Source organism: Garra rufa, chromosome 5, assembly GCF_049309525.1.
Source record: "Garra rufa chromosome 5, GarRuf1.0, whole genome shotgun sequence".
NCBI lineage: Eukaryota > Metazoa > Chordata > Actinopteri > Cypriniformes > Cyprinidae > Garra > Garra rufa.
This window is the reverse complement of record NC_133365.1, coordinates 21710150-21729105: the sequence shown is the minus strand read 5'-3', so window position 1 is coordinate 21729105 and position 18956 is coordinate 21710150. Positions and strand designations below refer to the sequence as shown.

Genomic DNA, 18956 nt, shown 5'->3' with positions numbered 1-18956 from the left:
AATGAAAAAAAAAAATATATGATCAGGCAAAATAATAAAAATTTACACATTTTCATTCTGTTCAAAAGTTTACAGTTTATTTAAGTTTCTTTTTTATGATCCCTCTTATTTTGGTAAAATAATTAACATTTTACTGATTCTGCAAGGTGTATGTAAACTTTTGACTTCAACGATATACTGTTTTTATATACAGCTAGTTATAAATACTGTAAGTATTTCCAATGAGGACATCCGCAAAATGAGGTTTTGTGAGATTTAGCTCACTTCTGGGCACAAATCTGTCCCCATATGGTTAATCAAGCATACACATCATCATTACCTCAATTCAAATTACAGTCAGTTGTTATTAGTTTAAAAAAATAAGGACAGTGTTTTGAGCATGAGAGGTAACAAAGCCAGTCTGAAGCAAACCTAATAAAGCTCGTGTTCTTCAGGTAGGTGAATGATTAAATTGTTTTCAATCAATTACTGGCTCAAATATATTATCTAATAATTATCTAAAAGCACTGTCTTTTTACTAAAAATTTAAATGTATGTTTATACCTCATTTTAATCAATTTTCTGTCATTGTCAGGTTTCATAAAAACACATTTTTGTTTTTAGACTAAACTCAGTTGCAACATCTCTTATATAAAACATTTTATTTATTTTTATTCCAAACATTATTCAACGCATCAATGTTCACCAACTTCAAGTATGATTTTGTGCCACTAATTAATAGTCAGAGTCCTATTAACATTAGTTAGAAAATGTGGCACAGCTGTCAAGAGACCAAACAGAGGCAAAGAAAAACACCAAGATAAAACCATTAGAGGTTTAAAACGTCATAGCTGTTTCTAAACCCCTTTATCTAAATAAACCAAAAAAGCAAACACATCATGCATTATATGCACTGATACCCAAAATAATTAAAACACAATCTAAAAATGCCAACAGTAGAAAAGTGAAGTTTTTGAGCTGATCCTGATACTGATTAATAAACCAAAAACAATTATACTAGTAATAACTAATATAATGCTTGGCTGAAATGTTGGTCTTCTTTTTATATTTTAGTTGAGCCTTTGCTGCAACCAAGTCCTCATGGTCTCTAGATTCCTTGAGAGCCACATAATGTTCTTCTCCACGTTTTCTGTGGCCACCTGTATGATACGCAGCTGAGATACCTGCTCTGTGATGGACTTGAAGAAATCCTCAACCTTAACACAAAAAGAACAAAAAACAACACTGTAAATGAACCATCAAAACATTCCCTCTAAACAACAAATAAACAACCCACCTCTTTTAGCTCCTCAGTGGATGAGAACTGAGTTACAGTGCCAGCAATTATATTTCTGATTCCAAAAGATCCCAGTGGAAACCTGATAATGAGACATAAGTATCTTATATTCACAGCTAATGTTATATTGCACTTTTCTAACCTAAATTAAGAAGCTGTGGATTGCACCTACTTTTCTACTAGTTCATTCCAATGTTTTTTCACAAAATCCCATGCTAGAAAATGACCCGCTGGATTTCTGGCCACCATGTATATGAGACTGGGTAAATTCTGTGTTTTTATTACAGTTCCTTCCATTCCAAGCTGTAATAATCTACAGGAAAGATAGAGACATACAAGACATTGCATAATGTTAATCTCACTAAGATTTAAAATCGCAAAACTGTTTCAACCACTAGTAAAGAAAGCCTAAAATCTAGAATTCCGTTTCATTTTCTATCTTTGTATTTCATATATTTTACAGAATTGGTGCAAACTGTGTGTGTATTTTATTCCATTGTTGTTTTTAAAAACAACTTTTTGATTTAAAAAAAAAGTGAAAAAAAAAAAAAGATTTTATATTTTCTTTGTAAATCATAAAACTTATATATATATATATAGTATTAGGGGTGGGCATAGATTAATTTTTTTAATCTAGATTAATCTAGATTAAATCTTGGAATTAATCTAGAGTAATCTAGATTAAAATGGCTAATTTGAATTCTGATGAAGGCATTCAGAATATGTGTGCTACCCAAATAATGACTAAACATGTTACACCGTACTTTTATTTTGACAGGTTGCCGTGAAGTTTCTGTGTATACAGTATGACATGATGCGAGTTTTCTCAAATGAAACGGTATAAGTGACACTCACAGCAGTTTTGGAGATTGAGTTTATCTGTTCATGTGAGATGCAAATGCCAAAAATTACCGGGAGCGTCACGTGTGTTTCAGTATGCGTGTAGTAAAAGCGCGTCTCCACCATTCATAGTATGAATTTCATACATACAGCTAGGCAAACGGAACACACCGGATTCATATTAAAACGGTCTTTTTGCATTTCAGTTTTCACAGACACTAGTCCATATCGCGATTTGAATTAAGTGACAGACTATATTTGATTTATGAATCCAAAAAACGACGAATTTACGTGGCATTTCGCGCTATAGTAGATTCGGTTTTTATGAATGGAGGACGACGTGATCCCGTCTGTGTTTTGGCGGAGGGGACGTAAACGCGCGACCATAGTCTTTGGTATACATCCGCGTTAAACTATCAAGGTGAAAGTCATCATAGCTTGCGTAGTTTAGACCCAGCTCCCAACCCAATTTTGAGAATAGATTAACGGCGATATTTTTTTTATCGCCCGATAAAAGTCTCACTTTAACGCAGCACGTTAACGCCGATAACGGCCCACCACACTAATATATATATAAAAATGTGTCCCGCATTTTTCATGTCACTACCGAAACAGTGTATGTTTTAGTCAATTTTAACTACTCATTAGACTATTTTTAACTACATCCCTACATTTATGATCAGGAAATATTCATGTGTGTCTTTCTCTCATAGCTACAAAGTGTGAGTAGATAGGTCCCATCATTGTGAGCTAAATTGTTTTCAAAATTTTGAAAATCTTTAAGGAACCACACTACTGAACGACTTTTTTTCTACAAATAAGCACACTTTTTTGAAAGTTATTCCATAAAAATTTGTTTTTTTATATGTGTACAACTTTTCAGAACCGTGCTAGTTAACCAGGTGCTGATTAGCATCTTTCAGCTAGGTTCAAAAATATCTAAAATTGGCACTACCGAAACAGTCACTACTGATACATTTAATGAAGTTTCAGTAGTTATACATCATTGTATTTTAGGTGTTATTCCATAAAATTGTCACTACTGTAAACGGTCACAACCAAGACACGTCATCATTGTTTCGGTAGTGACAAAAAGGGAACACATAATCTTTTATTTGTTGAAAATAAACTAAATTTTAGTACAGTCATGCAATCTTTTTGTATTTTAGTATGTTTTAGTACCGTGATGTGAGTTAAAATTTTGTAATGTGATGTGGTTGCTACCAAAACATTACTGTCACTACCGAAACATGGGATGTTTTGTCGAAAATAAAGTATGCTGAACTATCAACTAAGATGTTATGATAGTGTTTGGTTCAATGAATATTCAAACTAATGAATCCTTAAGTTTGAAATTAGTATGATCAATTTTTTGCCTTTTACAAAGAAAAATTGGATTCAACATACAACAAATCTCATTAATCACACTTAAAATATTGTTAACATTGTAATTACTATAGATTTACCTCTGAAAACTTTTTAATAAAATATAAAAAAATATATTTACAATGTAGACGTAAGCAAAATCTTAATAGGTCAATATAACCCTTCTTATTAAATAATATATTACTGTGTTTCGGTAGTGACAAATTTTAGGAGAGGATGAATATTCCAAAACTTTCTAAACTGCACAGTTACTAGAACCTTGGATATTACACAGTTTGCGTACATACAAAATTTGTGGAAAAATACTTTTTTTCTAGACGTTTCCAACTCTTGACTTCAAACCAATTCTGTAGAATGGCCTATATATCAATAAGATATTGTAATGTTCTCTTATGCTCAGAGAGGCAGCATATATTTGATCAAAAACAGTAATATTGTGTAAAATATATCACAATGTATTCCTGTGATTGCAAAGCTGAATTTTTAGCAGTCATTTGTTACTCCTGATCCTTCAAAAATCATTCTTCCAAATAAAAACTTTTAACAAAGTTCAAAAGAATAGCATTTATTTAAAATAAAAGCTAATGTTGTAACAATATAAATGTCTCTTTAATGTCACTTTTGATAAATTGAATGCAATGTCGCTAAATAAACAAACATTTTTAACAAACGGTAGTATAATTATACATACTTAAGACTTTCAGTGTGTTGACAATGTACCTTGATAGTTTTTCAGAGTCCTTGCTGCTTGCTAAAGCTGAGAGAAATTTGCTTTTCTCTGTCTCACACATGGACGAACCATACTTTTCCAGAAGGTAGGCCCAACCGCTGTCATCCTGAGCTCCAACCATGTAAACCGTCTCAGACACATCAGTGGGTAAGCTGTATAGTTTATAAAGCACTAGTCAGCTGTTAAGAAATCTACTGCAATAATCATTTAAAATGACATAAATGTATATCAGATTGTGTTATTGCAGAAACAAATACTGTGTTGCTAAGTCACCTGATTGTACCACTGGATTCCACCCAGCTATTATAGAGCTGCTTAGCTTTTTCCAAACAAGGTGGATAATCGAAATCACATGCAAGGGAAAGAACCTCTTCACGCAATCTCCGGTCTGAGACCGTCCCGTCATCGCTCCATGTCTGCTTGTCAATCACATCTCTGAAATATTGCAAGATGTAGGTCTGCAGGACAAAACCAGACAAAAAGTGGTTATATGCACATGCAAGATGAAATAAACTCAGAGAAGAAGTCTCAGGGGATCTCATGTGAACTCAACTGGTGTGTCTGCAAATAGACTTACTGAAATGAAAGACCCTTTGATGGATATACGGAGGAATGAGGACAGTAAATTTGATTAGACTCCAGGAAATGTTTGTGTCATACCTTCAGATTATGAGTAACATCAGCTATGTTTCTCTTCTCTATCAGCTTGTAGAATGATTGTAGATAGCCAAGCCCTTGCAGGAGAGGAACATTGTGTGTCTCAGACTTCAGGTAACCGATCAAATCTAAAGCTCTGTCTAGTGACAGCCGTCCTGCGCTGCATAATACAAAACAAAAAAGAATGAGCTCATGGAATAATACAGTTATGATCATTTTTCTACTTAATATAGGATTTCCTGCTTTCCCTGTGAGCTGAGATATGCTTTACAGTATCAGTTGTGTTGATGAAAGCAATGGACTGCACATGAACTCACGTGACCAGCTGAAAGGCGTTATGAATGAGGCTGGCTCTGTCCTTAAAGCTCAGAGCAGTGTGGTTTACTCTCAGCAGCTCCGTCAGGGCATTCCAGCCCTCTTCATCATAATGGACAATGTAATATCCATTCATGTCACTGTTTAGCTTCACCCAGTCAACTTCCTCATCCAGCATCAACACATCTGAGTTTGAGAGATTGGTATATAAAGTAATATACAGCACATGTGTTAAGGGGGGTTGGGGCTAGTTGTCACACTTCCCACATCAGAGAACATTAACAGGAAGAAAGCTAAAATTTATTTTTATACTATATGGGGGTTGTTCTTATTAAAGGAGAAGTTCACTTCCAGAACTATTTTTTTTAATAAGTTACTTACCCCCCTGTAATCTAAGATGATCATGTCTTTCTTTCTTTCTGTCATAAAGCAATGATCTTTCTTGAGGAACACATTTCAGGAATGTTCTCCACATAGTGGACTTCTAAGGTGTCCGCGAGTTTGAACTTTCAAAATGCAGTTTAAATGCAGCTTCAAAGGGCTCTAAACAATCCCAGGCAAGGAAGAGCGGTCTTATCTAGCAAAATAATTGGTTATTTTCTTTTATAAACATTTTAATCTCATTTATATATTTTTTTAAACCTCAAATGCTTGTTTTGTCTAGCTCTGCGATGTGCATGCATACTCTGTGTACTCCAGTTTAATACAGTTAAGGTAGGTCAAAAAACTACCATCTCATTTTCTCCTCTAAATGAAAAATCGCCCGACATCGCCGTTTTGCCTTTTTTTGTAAAGGGTGTAGGACCTTCTTTGCACATTCATTTTGTAAACAATGGGTCGGTACTTCTGCGGCGATGTAGGATTACTTTGAAGTTGGAGGAGAAAATGAGATGAGAGTTTTTCGACATACCAAGACAACTGTCTTGAACCGGAGTACACAGAGTACGCATGCGCATTGCAGAGCTAGACAAGATGAGCATTTGAGGTTAAAAAGTATATAACTGTAATTCTTTTAAAGAAAATAAGCAATCGTTTCAGTAGATAAGGCTATTCTTTCTCAGCTGGGGTCATTTAGAGCCCTTTGAAGCTGCATTTAAACTGCATTTTGGAAGTTCAAACTCGCAGGCACCATAGAAGTCCACTATACAGAGAGAAATCCTGAAATGTTTTCCTCCAAAAACATAACTTCTTTACGACTGAACAAAGAAAGACACGAACATCTTGGATGACAAGGGGGTAATTCAAAATATTACTAAAATAACATATAAAACCATTGTTTTGGGGCATTTATAAAAACTGTTGCCCTAAAAACATTTAACTCTGCATTTAAAACCAACATATTAAAACACAATTTTTTCTAATAAGACTTTAGACTTACTTTTTTGACTTTTGACATAAAACGTAACTGAAATATAGACCTTGTGACAACTAGCCCCGGTTACCTCTACAGACAATATATAAATGTGTAAATGGTTTTCCCCATAAAATCTTACCTGATTTTGTGGTCAATATGTGCTTGATCTCAAGGTCAGAGTGGCTTGTTTTATACGTCAAAGGGATGTGCCACAGGTAGCTATGGAAAATAATTTTTTATTTCTGTCATGAAAGGTCTTTTTAGACATTTATTTACTGCTCTTAAAGGGATAGTTCACCTAAAAATGAAAATTCTATCATTAATTACTCACCTTCATGTTGTTCCAAACCTGTAAGACCTTCGTTCATCTTCGGAAAAAAAAAAAAAGATATTTTTGATGAAATCTGAGAGCTTTCTGACCCATAGACAGCAACACAACTATCACGTTCAAGACCTAGAAAGGTAGTAAGGACATCGATAAAATAGTCCATGTGACATCAGTGGTTTAACTATAATTTTATGAAGCTATGAGTACTTTTTGTGAACAAAGAAAACAAAAATAACTTGATTCAACAATTTCTTCTCCTCCATGTCAATCTTCAACGTGCATTTATAAGACTGCTGATGCAGGAGCCGGTGTTCTGACGTAGAGCATTCATCTCTCTTAGTTTATCATCTGTATATTCTGGTTCAAATAAATAAGACTGGGCAAAAGCAAAAATTGTGCACAAAAAGTATTTTAATGATCTCCTTACTACCTTTCTTGGCCTTGAACGTGTCAGTTGCGTTGCTGTCTATTCAGGGTCAGAAAGCTCTCGGATTTCGTTAAAAATATCTTAATTTGTGTTCCGAAGATGAACTAAGGTCTTACAGGTTTATAACGACATGAGGGTGAGTAATTAATGACAGAATTTTAGTTTTTGGATGAACTAACCCTTTAAAATTGTGGTTTAACTGTAAAATATATAACTATATAACTATAAAATACAAATATCTACAGAAATTAAATGAACCCATGTGATTTAGTAGTGTTTTACCCTTCCTGAAGTGAATGCCATGAGGGATCATTAGGCAGGACTATCTTTAGGAAGCGCTCTTGCCCAATATAAAGTTTCCTTCCTTGGCGCTTCACTGTGACCAGCGGTATGCCCTTTTGTAGCGTCCACGTATACATCATTTTCTTCAGGTCTATATGCTCCCCAGCGAAACGATACTGCAATGCGAAGAGTTACACAAGGAGATATTCAGAATGTTAAGTATCACCTTCAAGGTGCAAGAATAGATGTTGAAGAATGTCATCCATGTTCCGCATTCTGTGTTGATGGAGTGGTGTGAATTATAAATAGCAAAAATCTAATATTTTATTCATGATGTGACATCTTTACCGCATTTTTAGTGCCTTGTGTACTGCTGTAACAGTATTCTCCTGTTGTAAAATCCTCCTCTGAACACGTCTGTACAGAGAGTGAAGAGAAAGTGTAAGAATTTGCTTTGATGCGGAGTTATAAATGTATGACAGAAAAAAATGCAGTGGATGAAGATGTGGCATACTTTAATAAGGCTGTCCCAAAGGTCTTCATTTCTGGCATTGCTGTACCTGAACCTCCGAAGGTACCGAATTATGCCGGTCTGAAAACCTTCGTTTGTCAAGAAATTCCTCAGCATGTGGAGAATACATGCTCCCTAAAGTATTCAGTAATACAGTACACTGTAAACAAAATCTGTAGAAATTACAGTATTACTGGCAGCTGGTTGCCAGTAACTTACTGTAGATTTAAATTTATGCTATTTACTGGCAACAGTTTGTTCAAAGTTAATTGAACATTAAACATTAACAAGTCTTTATCTTTACAGAATACAACTAAAATAACAGCCTCATGCAAAGCATTCTGGGAACCAAAATCTGAAGGAAAAAAAAACAGAAAAAGGTTGATGAAGGTTTCTGGTTCCCAGAATGCTTTGCAGTAGGTTGTTATTTTATAGTTTTATTCTGTAAAGACAAAGACTTGTTAATGTTTAATGTTCATTTAACTTTGAACAAACTGTTGCCAGTAAATAACATAAATTAAAAATCTACAGTAAGTTACTGGCAACCAGCTGCAGAACTACAGCAAATTTTTTACAGTGTAGATAAATACGGATGAACAAAATGATTCAGAATGGTGGAAATGTTTTAACATTGCTTAAGTGTTCTCCCACCTTGTCATATGACACAGTATCAAACATTTCCTTTATCTGAGTAGGGTTCTCAGCTAAACTGGATATTGGCCTGGAAGAATTTAGAGAATCTCGTCCTATTGCTCCGAAACAGGTGTCCAGGAAGTGGTCCTCCTAACATGCAAAAGAAAGCATGGGAGAGACTATTCAAAACCAGTTTGTTTATGGTGCAAGTAAATTAGTAAGTAATTATTTATTTATATTTACATTTTAATTTTAGTATTTTGTGTGTGAGTTATATTTTTACTAGTTTTTTTATGTCCGTATAGTTTTCATATGTATTTTACAAGTATTTGTTTATAGATGTATTGGTGTAAGTAAGTAAGTTTTTTAATGTCTACATAGTTTTTTAAAATTATTTTTTAATATAAGTATTTGTTTATAGAAGTATTGGTGTAATTAAAAAATAAGTAAGTATTTATTTATTTATATTTTATTTTTATTTCAGTTAAAGTTTTAGTATTTTATTAATGTCTATATAGCTTTTTTTAATAGAAGTATTGGTGTAAGTAAAAACATAAGTAAGCATTTACACTTTCATTTTTACTTTAATACTTTAGTATTTTTGTATGATTTATTGTCTACAGTTTTTATTAACTTTTTAGAAGTGTTTGTTCATAGAAATATTGATGTGGGTATTTTTTTTATAATGTAATCAGTGTTATTTCAGTATTACTACAGTTTCTATTCATATTTAAAATTAGTTTTTATTTTTATATTTTCATTTTAATTTTAGTTGAAGTTTTAGTATTTTAAGTGTGATTTATAAATTTTATTATTATTTTTTTAAAATGTCAACATAGTTTTTATAAATTTTTTAGTATTTTTGTTTATAGAATTATTGGTGTAAGTAAAAATGTAAGTACGTATTTATTTATTTATATTTTCGTTTTAATTTTAGTTCAAGTAGTTTTTTTTAAATGTCTATACAGTTTTTATAATTTTTTTTAGAAGTATTTGTTTACAGAAGTATTAGAGTGAGTGAAGTAAGTAAGTATTTTTTAAAAATGTTTATATAGTTTTTTTAAATTATTTTTAATAGGAACATTTGTATTGTTGTAAGTAAAAAATAAGTAAGTGTTAATTAATTTATTTATAATCTATTTTTATTTTAGTTAAAGTTTTAGTCTTTTTGTATTAGTAAAAATGTAAGTATTTACTTATTTATTTATTTATACTTTCATTTTAATTTTAGTTGAAGTTTTAGTACTTTTTGTGTGATTTATTGTCTACAGTTTATGTTTATGAAGTGTTTGTTCATACAAATATTGATGTTGGTATTTATTTTTTATTTATTTACATTTTCATCAGTGTTCTTTTAGTATTACTGAAATACTACTACAGTTTCTATTCATATTTAAAATGAGTTTCTTTAAGTATTTTTTTTAAATATCATTTTATTTTTATCATTTTTATTTATTTTTTAAATCTCTATATAATTTTTGTTAATTTTTATTTCAGTTTTAGTTATTTTAGTACAAATAGTTAAACTAAATGAAAATGAGAAATGTTGTCTAAGCAACTAGCTGATATAAAATATATTTTTTATATCTTATTTTAATTCAAGTAAAGATTTTTTAAACTTATCCATAATACCTCTGCATATAATAAGTGTTAATGTACAGATGATAATGACTACCTAACTGTACATTATACAACTTCTATTAAAGAGAGAGAGAGATATCTGAAGCTTGAACATACAACTTTAAGCTCTGGATATACTGCCTCAAGTGAGACAAATTCCATGTATCGGGCAAAGCCTTCGTTCAGCCATATGTCATTCCACCACTCCATCGTCACCAGGTTGCCAAACCACTGGGGGAAAAAAAAAACAGAAAAAGGAGTTACATTCAGTTGCACTATACACTGCTGTAATGCAGATGAGGTTAAGAATGTGTTTTATATAAAACCTGATGGGCCAGCTCGTGTCCTATTACTAAGGTAACCCAGAGCTTATCGGAGGCTGACGAAATGTCAGGGTCGTACAGAAGAGATGTCTCCCTATACGTAGTCAAACCCCAGTTCTCCATAGCGCCTGACTGAAAATCTGGAATCGCTATTAGATCTGAAACACATCATGAAATAAACAACAGTGTAAACATCCAAAGTCACATCATATGATGCATTGAAACACTGTAAGGAAAGGTAAGGAACATACAAAATGCACTCACCCATTTTTGGCAGAGGATAAAGTATGTTGAAATATTGTTCATAAAACTCCAAAAGCCTCAAAGCAGCCTCCAGAGCATAGTGCGTCTGATGCCATTTCTCTGGAACTGCATAAATAGAAATCTTTGGGAGAAGAGGAAAACAGCTCATTCAAGATGCATTTCTCACCCGAGAGCCTGATGAAAACTTCATACAAGCAGAAAAAAAGGTGTTGTGTTTACATGTTACTGCTTCATGTTGTTTAACCCTTTCTGAGCTCTAGTTTACTTACATTAATTCCAGTTGCAGTCATCCCACTAACAGATCTGAAGTCACAGACAATGAAGGCCAACAGGTATGAACTCATCTTCACACTCACTTCAAAATGGTCTTCAAATAGGCCATTGCCAATTTCCACAGTTTGTTCCTATAAAATAAAGATAAATATTCTACGATTTTAAAATGTTTTATGTAATTGATAAATATTTTTATTACATTGTTTCATATAAAAATCATATACCGTAATAACTATTATTATTATTATTAAAACTTTTCATATTATAAGAAGGTCAAAAATGGCTCAAATTATCAAATTTTTTATTTATTTGTTTTATATATATATTGTCTGATTGTTTACATGTGTTATTTTTTATTTCAAATGGTTTAGAAAGTATTATTATTATTATAATTTTAAAGTAATTTTGAATCTACAAATAGAGCTATAATTGATGACAGCATTTTGTGTGTATTTGTTCAATATATTTTTTCCAGATTGTTTACAGGTATATTTTTCATTTTAAATGGTTTAAAAATTATTATTATTATTAACCGTAGGATAACAAGATTGTTTTTATTTATATTTGTAATTCATTTTTCTAAATTGTTTCATATATATATATTAAAAAACATATACCATAATAACTAATATTATTAAGACTTTTCATATTATTAAAATGTTTAAATTAACCAATTTTTATGTATGTGTTCAATATATTTTTCCAAATAGTTTACAGATTATATATTTTTAATTTCAAATGGTTTACAAATTATTATTATGATTATTATTATTAATTTTGAAGTCATTTTGATTCTACAAATCAAGCTATACATCAATTCAGTAGTTAAAAATAAGATAAAGCTTCCAAATTATCAAAATTTTAATTTATTTGTTAATATATTTTTCCAGATCGTTTACAGGTGATATATTTTTCATTTCAAATGGTATACAAATTATTATTATTTTTATACATTTTTAAGTAATCTTGATTTTACAAATGGAGCTATACATTGATACACTAGATGAAAATAACATAAACAGTTCAACATTTTAAATTGTTATCCTATTTTCCTATTTGTAAATAATTTTTCTAAACGGTTTTATATAAAAATCATGCACAATAATAACTATTATTATTATTATAAATAAGACTTTTCATATTATTAAAATGTTTAAAATGTCAAATTATACCATTTTTAAGTAAGTGTTCAATATATTTTTCCAAATTGTTAACAGATGATTTTTATTTTCATTTCAAATAGTTCACAAATTATTATTATTATTATTATTATTAATTTGAAAGATTTTTTTTATTGATTCTACAAATGGAGTTATATATTGTTACAGTAGATAAAAAAAGTAAGATAAAATTTTATCCCGTTATCCATTTTTGTATATATATTTGTAAATAATGTTTCTAAATTGTTTCATATAAAAATCATATACCATAATAACTATTATTATTATTATTACTATTATTATAAGACTTTTCACATTAAAAAATTTAAATGACCCCATTTTTGTGTTTTTTTTCCCCCAAAATGTTTACAGGTGATTTTTTTTCATTTCAAATGGTTTAAAAATTATTATTATTATTATTATTATTGACATAATTTTTATTTAAAAAACTGAGCTATATACTGATACAGTAGATAAAAAAAGATACAAAATGTTCAAAATTTCAAATTGTTATCTCATTGTTTTATATATGTGTAAATAAAATTTTCTAAATAGTTTTTTATAAAAAATCATATACCATAATGACTATTTTTATTATTTTTATTAACACATTCATATTATTAATGTCAAATTATCCAATTTTTATGTGTGTATTATATATATTTTACCAAACCGTTTACAGGTTATATATATATATATATATATATATATATATATATATATATATATATATATATATATTTTTTTTTTTTTTTTTTTTTTTCAAATAGTTGATTATTATTGTTTTTATTATTTTTAATTTTTAAGTAATTTTGATTCTACAAATGGGTCTATACATGAATAAAGTACATAAAAAATAAGACATTTATTTTCAGAATTTCAAAATGTCATTCTATCTTTTATGTATCTGTATTGTATTTTTTTCCAGTCAAAGTAAAGTTGATTTTCATTGTCTGTACATCGATAAAGTAAAGCTTACCAATGGCATGTTGGACAAAGCTATGTGTGACGGGCCCCTCCTTATTCTGACGCTGTAATTAGCTTTGAAAATGGGCTCATCGAAACACGGCAATGCCATTCGGGCAGATGTGGGCTCAAAGTGGGTGGATGCCAGGACCCTTCAGGGGAGAAAATTCAGTTTGATTATTTAGAAATGATTTGCAATATATTCTATGTTATGTTTTTGCATGTACGATTTATGTTATGTTAATTTCAGCTATTATTACTATACCTTGTCTCTCCTGCTTTCGTCTTATATGTACTCTTATAAAATCCATAAAAACCATCACTCAATGGTGCACCGAATTCTAAATACAGGAAGTATTTTTCCCCAGAGGTCAGAATCTTTGGGGAGAAGATGGCGATCTGTTCATGTGCAGGATATTCCAGTACAGAGAGCACTTTGTCTGACAGATGGGCCTCATGCTCATCCAGAACAGTGGCGGTGTAGATCTTAAGGTTCTTGCTGTGTAGCACCACCCAGTTGGTGTTATTTTTGACATCGATTTCAATCTTCACAGAGCCATTGAACCTCAGGGTGGTGAGATTGGGATGAATAAACAGATGATAATGAACAGGCACTATGTAGTTTGGCAAACGCACTTTACTCCATGGAAAAGGAAGGCCGTTTGTGGCCAGGTTATCCCCAGCAGGACTATTGCTGTCAGAAGACTGAACACCAAACTGTGACTCCAGAAAGAGCAGGATTACAAGCCAGAGATGCATAATGAATGATTTTGGTATTGCTGATTTTGATGGTGATCACTTTCGCATTTCTGAATGGTTGGAAATTGTCACTGCATCCTGTGGAGAGAAAAAGCAAAGTTGATGCTTATGGGATGTGTAAATAATTGACATATTATTTGTTTTTACTGTACTTAATACCAATAAATCACTGTATATTAGTGTGAAACAAATTTGTGAATTTTTTAAAATACATATTTAATTGAGTTTTAGGGATTAAATGTTTAATAAAATTTGAATATTCCCACCATACATTAAAGAGGTATCCTGAGATATATAACAAAATTATTATATAACAAATATGCAAGTTTTAACACAAATGAAGTGGTTATATTGTGAATATAGATTTTCCTTAAATTAATTCATTTTAAAAAAGTGCAGATTTTACTACTTTTCTTTTTTAAGTTGTGTCCCAAAACTTTATGTCTGTGGCGTTACAAATATGGATATCAGCGTGCACAAAGGCGGAGGGTAAACAAACTTCAGGGTACGTTAAGGCTAAAAGCAACCAGATCTATTAAGACACTGGGGTGTAAAAGTACTGTTATTTCTTTTTTTTTACTTTGCAATTTATTATTGTTTACATGGTCAGGATACGCGGAACGTATGTAGGCAGCCACCCCATCGTTTTTATATGTTTTAGTCCTTCTATATTGAAACGCAACCTTCAAACAACTTTTCAAACTAAATCGTCTGCAGCATTTTTGAAAGTCTGTTTTTGTCATCCTTTCCTATCAAAATGCTTGCTACGGATGTGAAAACGCAGAAAATCTAACTTGATCAGAATTTTGAACAAAGTTTTGGAGTCAGTGTGTAAACGTGAATTTTGGTAACATGCGAAAACTCAGTGTGGAATGACCTTGAGTCCCAATTATTTGTATTTTTTTTTTTTGCATCTGTGTCATTCTTTCCTATCAAAATGCTTGCAAAATGCAAAAACCTTGAACCTGGGGTCTGCCCCAGATAGCACATGTATGTCTGCAAGATGTCTATTAAAGATCTGGAAAGCATCTACTGTGTACACTGCCCTCCAAAGGCAAAGTGCAGTAACTACACATTTAGTCAAAATTGAGTTAAGGCTTAAAATGGACTTTGCCACAAGCCAAAACAGTCGTCACAAAGTCTCCTGGTTCAATTGTGTCCTGTTTCAGATAAACAAAAGTTTCAACATGTTTGTCTAGCTGGTGTTTAATTTTAAAGGCATTTTTCTCAGTTTCAGTGTTGGCGTAGTTACTGCACTTTGCCTTTGGAGGGCAGTACAAACGTCTGGCAGACGTCTGTAAGATGTCAGTTTTACATACATTCTAATTTATAAACATCTTAAAGACATCTAATAGACGTCTATTTGACATATTTGCTCATCTGCAATACGTCTGAATTACGTATCAGATGTCAAATAGACATCTATTAGATGTCTTTAAGGTGTTTATGATTTAGAATGTACATAAAACTGACATCTTACAGACGCACACAACAGACGCTTTCCAGATCAAGAGATCTTTAACTGACATCTTGCAGACATACGTGTGCTATCTGGGAAAGCTATGCCTTTTAAAATGAAAAAGCACTAGTGTAAACGTAGTCTGAGTTTCAGCGATGACTCATCTGAATGCCTCTGATTGGCCTAAGCTCAATGGAATAGTGTGTGGTTTTAATGCACAACACTGTAAAAACAAGTAAAGAGACATATGGTGCAATGTAAGCAGACCTTAGGCCCTGTTTACACTAGTGCATTTTTACTTTAAAACAGTGTTTTAAAATGAAAATGATTCTCATCTACACGCATAACTTTTAGTACGTTTACACCTGTCGCCTGGTGTTTTTGACCATTAAAAACAGAGACAGGATAGCCAGAGCAAATGTGGAAAGCGTCGCCATCGTTTTCAAAAGCCTTCCATTTACACTGAAACGCAACCCAAGAGTTTTCAAAGTAACAAAGGTCTAAATTTTCTAAAAGTCATTTTCGAGGGTCTAAAACGCCAAAATAGTTTAAATGACAAGCATAAACATGACAAAATGCATGCATTTTAAAAGCAAAAACGCAGTACTGTAAACGCCTTAATTAAATGCTGCAATCAACATTTTCCATTATTTTTTTTTACTTTGTTAGCAACAGACGTAATAGACTTAATTTTGGACATTTTTGCCCAATTTGGTGCCATTTTTGCCCCAAGTCCCCATGGACAGTAGTAGGCCACATGCTCCGCCTATGATATAAACTTTTTATGTCAAAAATTTAACTTTTTGTCTGAAGTCACTTTTTCATCTTTTCATCCTGTGACAGAACCAAGATTCAGTGGGGTGCATAAATTCCTGACTAACTTATTAGACTAACATTTTATTAGAATATGTATGTTAATATGTTAATTATGTTAATAAATATAGTCTAATATAGTATAATATTTACTAAATGTCCTGTGATCTTGAAACTACCACAGCCTTCATTTTGGAAAAGTCTGCATTTGTGCTAGCAGTTTGCACCATTGCTAATAGGCATTAACACCAGTATTTGACTCAAATTAAGAATAAGCTCTCTTTTTACTAAATATATAAGTTATTAAACTCAGTTGAAATGCAATATTATTTGAGAAGAAATGTACAAATTCTGCCTCTCATTTCCCGCTCTAACTGAAGAATGACCTACATTTCATCTTTACTTTCTATTTCACACTGAGCATGTGTCATTGACAAAGCACTGTATACATTGTAGCCCATGTTAGAATGATGAAAATACTAATTAAAACAAAGGACAACAATCTTAAAATAACACATGGCAACACAGAACAGTGCTGTACGTTCTCTGTTTATCTCACTCTGTAATGTGAGCCTGTTCATGTTAATACACTGACATCTGCTGTGATACAGTATGAGCTCTTTAGCTCTATTCTGGCATGCGTTTGTGTCACTACGATGTGGTCTCTGTAAAGTAGGACAAGCATCTACTAACAACATTACTGAAGAACACACTCATTTTAATCGTTCGGTGTTGTGTCTTTACCTGAATTTCAGCTGGATCATTGTGACGGCTGGTTTCATTTTCTCTTTTATTTGTCCTGCCCACAGTTTCCTGGTTTGCAGCAGTAGCTGCTGAGCATGTGCTGTCTGGCTGTGTCTCTGTGTTCAAATGACAACACAGTGGGGCTCGAGCCACCGGACAAAGAGGAATGACCTACAGCCATCAACACGTACAAACAGCCAGGTCATGTCCGAGTAGTAAACATGCACACGGTATGCCATGTACTATGACAGAACAAAAACAATGAATGTTGTTATTTTGACTGTTATATGACAGAATATAATGACAAAAACAACCACTGGCCAACAAATACTTTAACAATTTTGACTTTTCACTACAAGTACATTATACAGTGTTGTTGTTTTTCTATATTTTGAAAATAATAATAACAATAATAACAATAATAACAATAATAAAATAATAATAATTAAACCAGCTAAATATTATATAATAACAACAACAACAACAATAACTTATTATTATAATATTATATAAAACTATATTATTATAATAATAATATCACAGTTGTTATTGAACTTATAAACAATAACAAAATATTTCAGTTAGTATAACCAGTAGTTGATGACCTGGACATTGCTGTTCTTTTTGGACTTTCATGATGTTCAGTATATCTTAGCAAGCCTAGCTATAATTGAAATCAAACTAAAACGTATTAAAAGAGGAACTATATAAACATATTACATTCAATACAATAACAAGTGAATAATCTTAAAACAAACAAACACAAGTTTAATACTGCATAATTATATTGGTATACTCACTAAAATAAAAGAGTAATGTCAGCTGAAAATTCATTATTTTAAATTGTAATAATTTTTTACTATAGTATTATTAACTAGTTTCTTATGAACATGCATATGATAGTTTTTTAGTACTTGTAAAGCACCTGTTAATGCCTTATTCTGCAAGACCATATTTAAGATGGTCTTAAACATAACAACTTACTATTAATAAGCAGCAACTTAGGAGTTTACTGAGGCAAAAGTCGTAGTTAATTATGAGAATTGTTCCCCAAACTGGTGTGACTGTTTTAACTTTATTTTTAATCAAATATATTCAGCCTCATGACACTTCTTTTAAAAACATAAAAAAATTACCAACCCTAAACTTCTGAACTGTACAGAGTAGATTTTTTGCACATAGACTTTTCTAGTAAATTTTACGATTTATTACAAAGAAACAGTAAAGTAACACATGTTAAACATGACATTTTTTAAGTAGAAAGACTGAAGCAGTATTTTCCTGTAAAATATGCTCCAGTAATCATTGTTTCAGATATACAGTCAAACCAAAAATTATTCAGACACCAGATACAGTATTTTTGGTATTCTTTTACTAGTGGGTGCAGGACGCTATTGTTCATTTATGTGAGGAAAGCAAAATAAAGTAATCTGTGACATATTATACCCAAAAATTCTTCATACAGTGGACTACCAGAAAATTGATACAAATTTGGGACCAAAAATTTGATTTGACCATGTTTTGTTGCCTTTTTGTCAAAGTTATCTAAGTAAGTTTCTGAATAATTGACGTCACTTCCACTATGCTCGCCGCCATATTTGTGACCCTGGACCACAAAACCAGTCTTAAGTCGCTGGGGTATATTTGTAGCAATAGCCAAAAATACATTGTATGGGTCAAAATTATTGATTTTTCTTTTATGTCAAAAATCTTTAGGAAATTAAGTAAAGATCATGTTACATTAAGATTTTTTGTAAAATTCCTACTGTAAACCTATCAAAATGTAATTTTTGATTAGTAATATGCATTGTTAAGAACTTAATTTGGACAACTTTA

General features: G+C 31.6%; 1 protein-coding gene across 2 annotated transcripts; it reads right to left on the bottom strand.

The window, feature by feature from the left end:
• Positions 1-626: 626 nt before the first annotated feature.
• On the bottom strand, positions 627-17239 carry erap2 (endoplasmic reticulum aminopeptidase 2). Of its 2 annotated transcripts, none has more exons than XM_073839871.1 (19): positions 17121-17239; positions 13611-14182; positions 13359-13497; positions 11216-11350; positions 10947-11067; positions 10686-10840; positions 10477-10590; positions 8758-8889; positions 8110-8241; positions 7944-8012; positions 7596-7771; positions 6698-6777; positions 5207-5390; positions 4893-5049; positions 4506-4690; positions 4223-4384; positions 1449-1589; positions 1277-1358; positions 627-1196 (listed from the first exon to the last, which is right to left on the bottom strand). In XM_073839871.1, exons 2-19 carry the CDS (start codon positions 14102-14104, stop codon positions 1050-1052), a joined length of 2805 nt encoding a protein of 934 aa, XP_073695972.1. In that variant the 5' UTR covers positions 14105-14182; positions 17121-17239; the 3' UTR covers positions 627-1049. The 2 variants fall into 2 exon arrangements, with proteins under 2 accessions (XP_073695972.1, XP_073695973.1); XM_073839872.1 differs by having other exon boundaries at positions 10722-10840.
• Between the last annotated feature and the right edge of the window lie 1717 nt (positions 17240-18956).

Coding starts and splice junctions, on each gene's coding strand:
- erap2 (XM_073839871.1), bottom strand. CDS start 14,104: ATGCATCTCTGGCTTGTAATCCTGCTCTTTCTGGAGTCACAGTTTGGT. Junction 11,351..13,358: donor CTTTGTCCAACATGCCATTG/GTAAGCTTTACT, acceptor TTTATTTTATAG/GAACAAACTGTGGAAATTGG. Junction 1,197..1,276: donor CCACTGAGGAGCTAAAAGAG/GTGGGTTGTTTA, acceptor TTTTGTGTTAAG/GTTGAGGATTTCTTCAAGTC.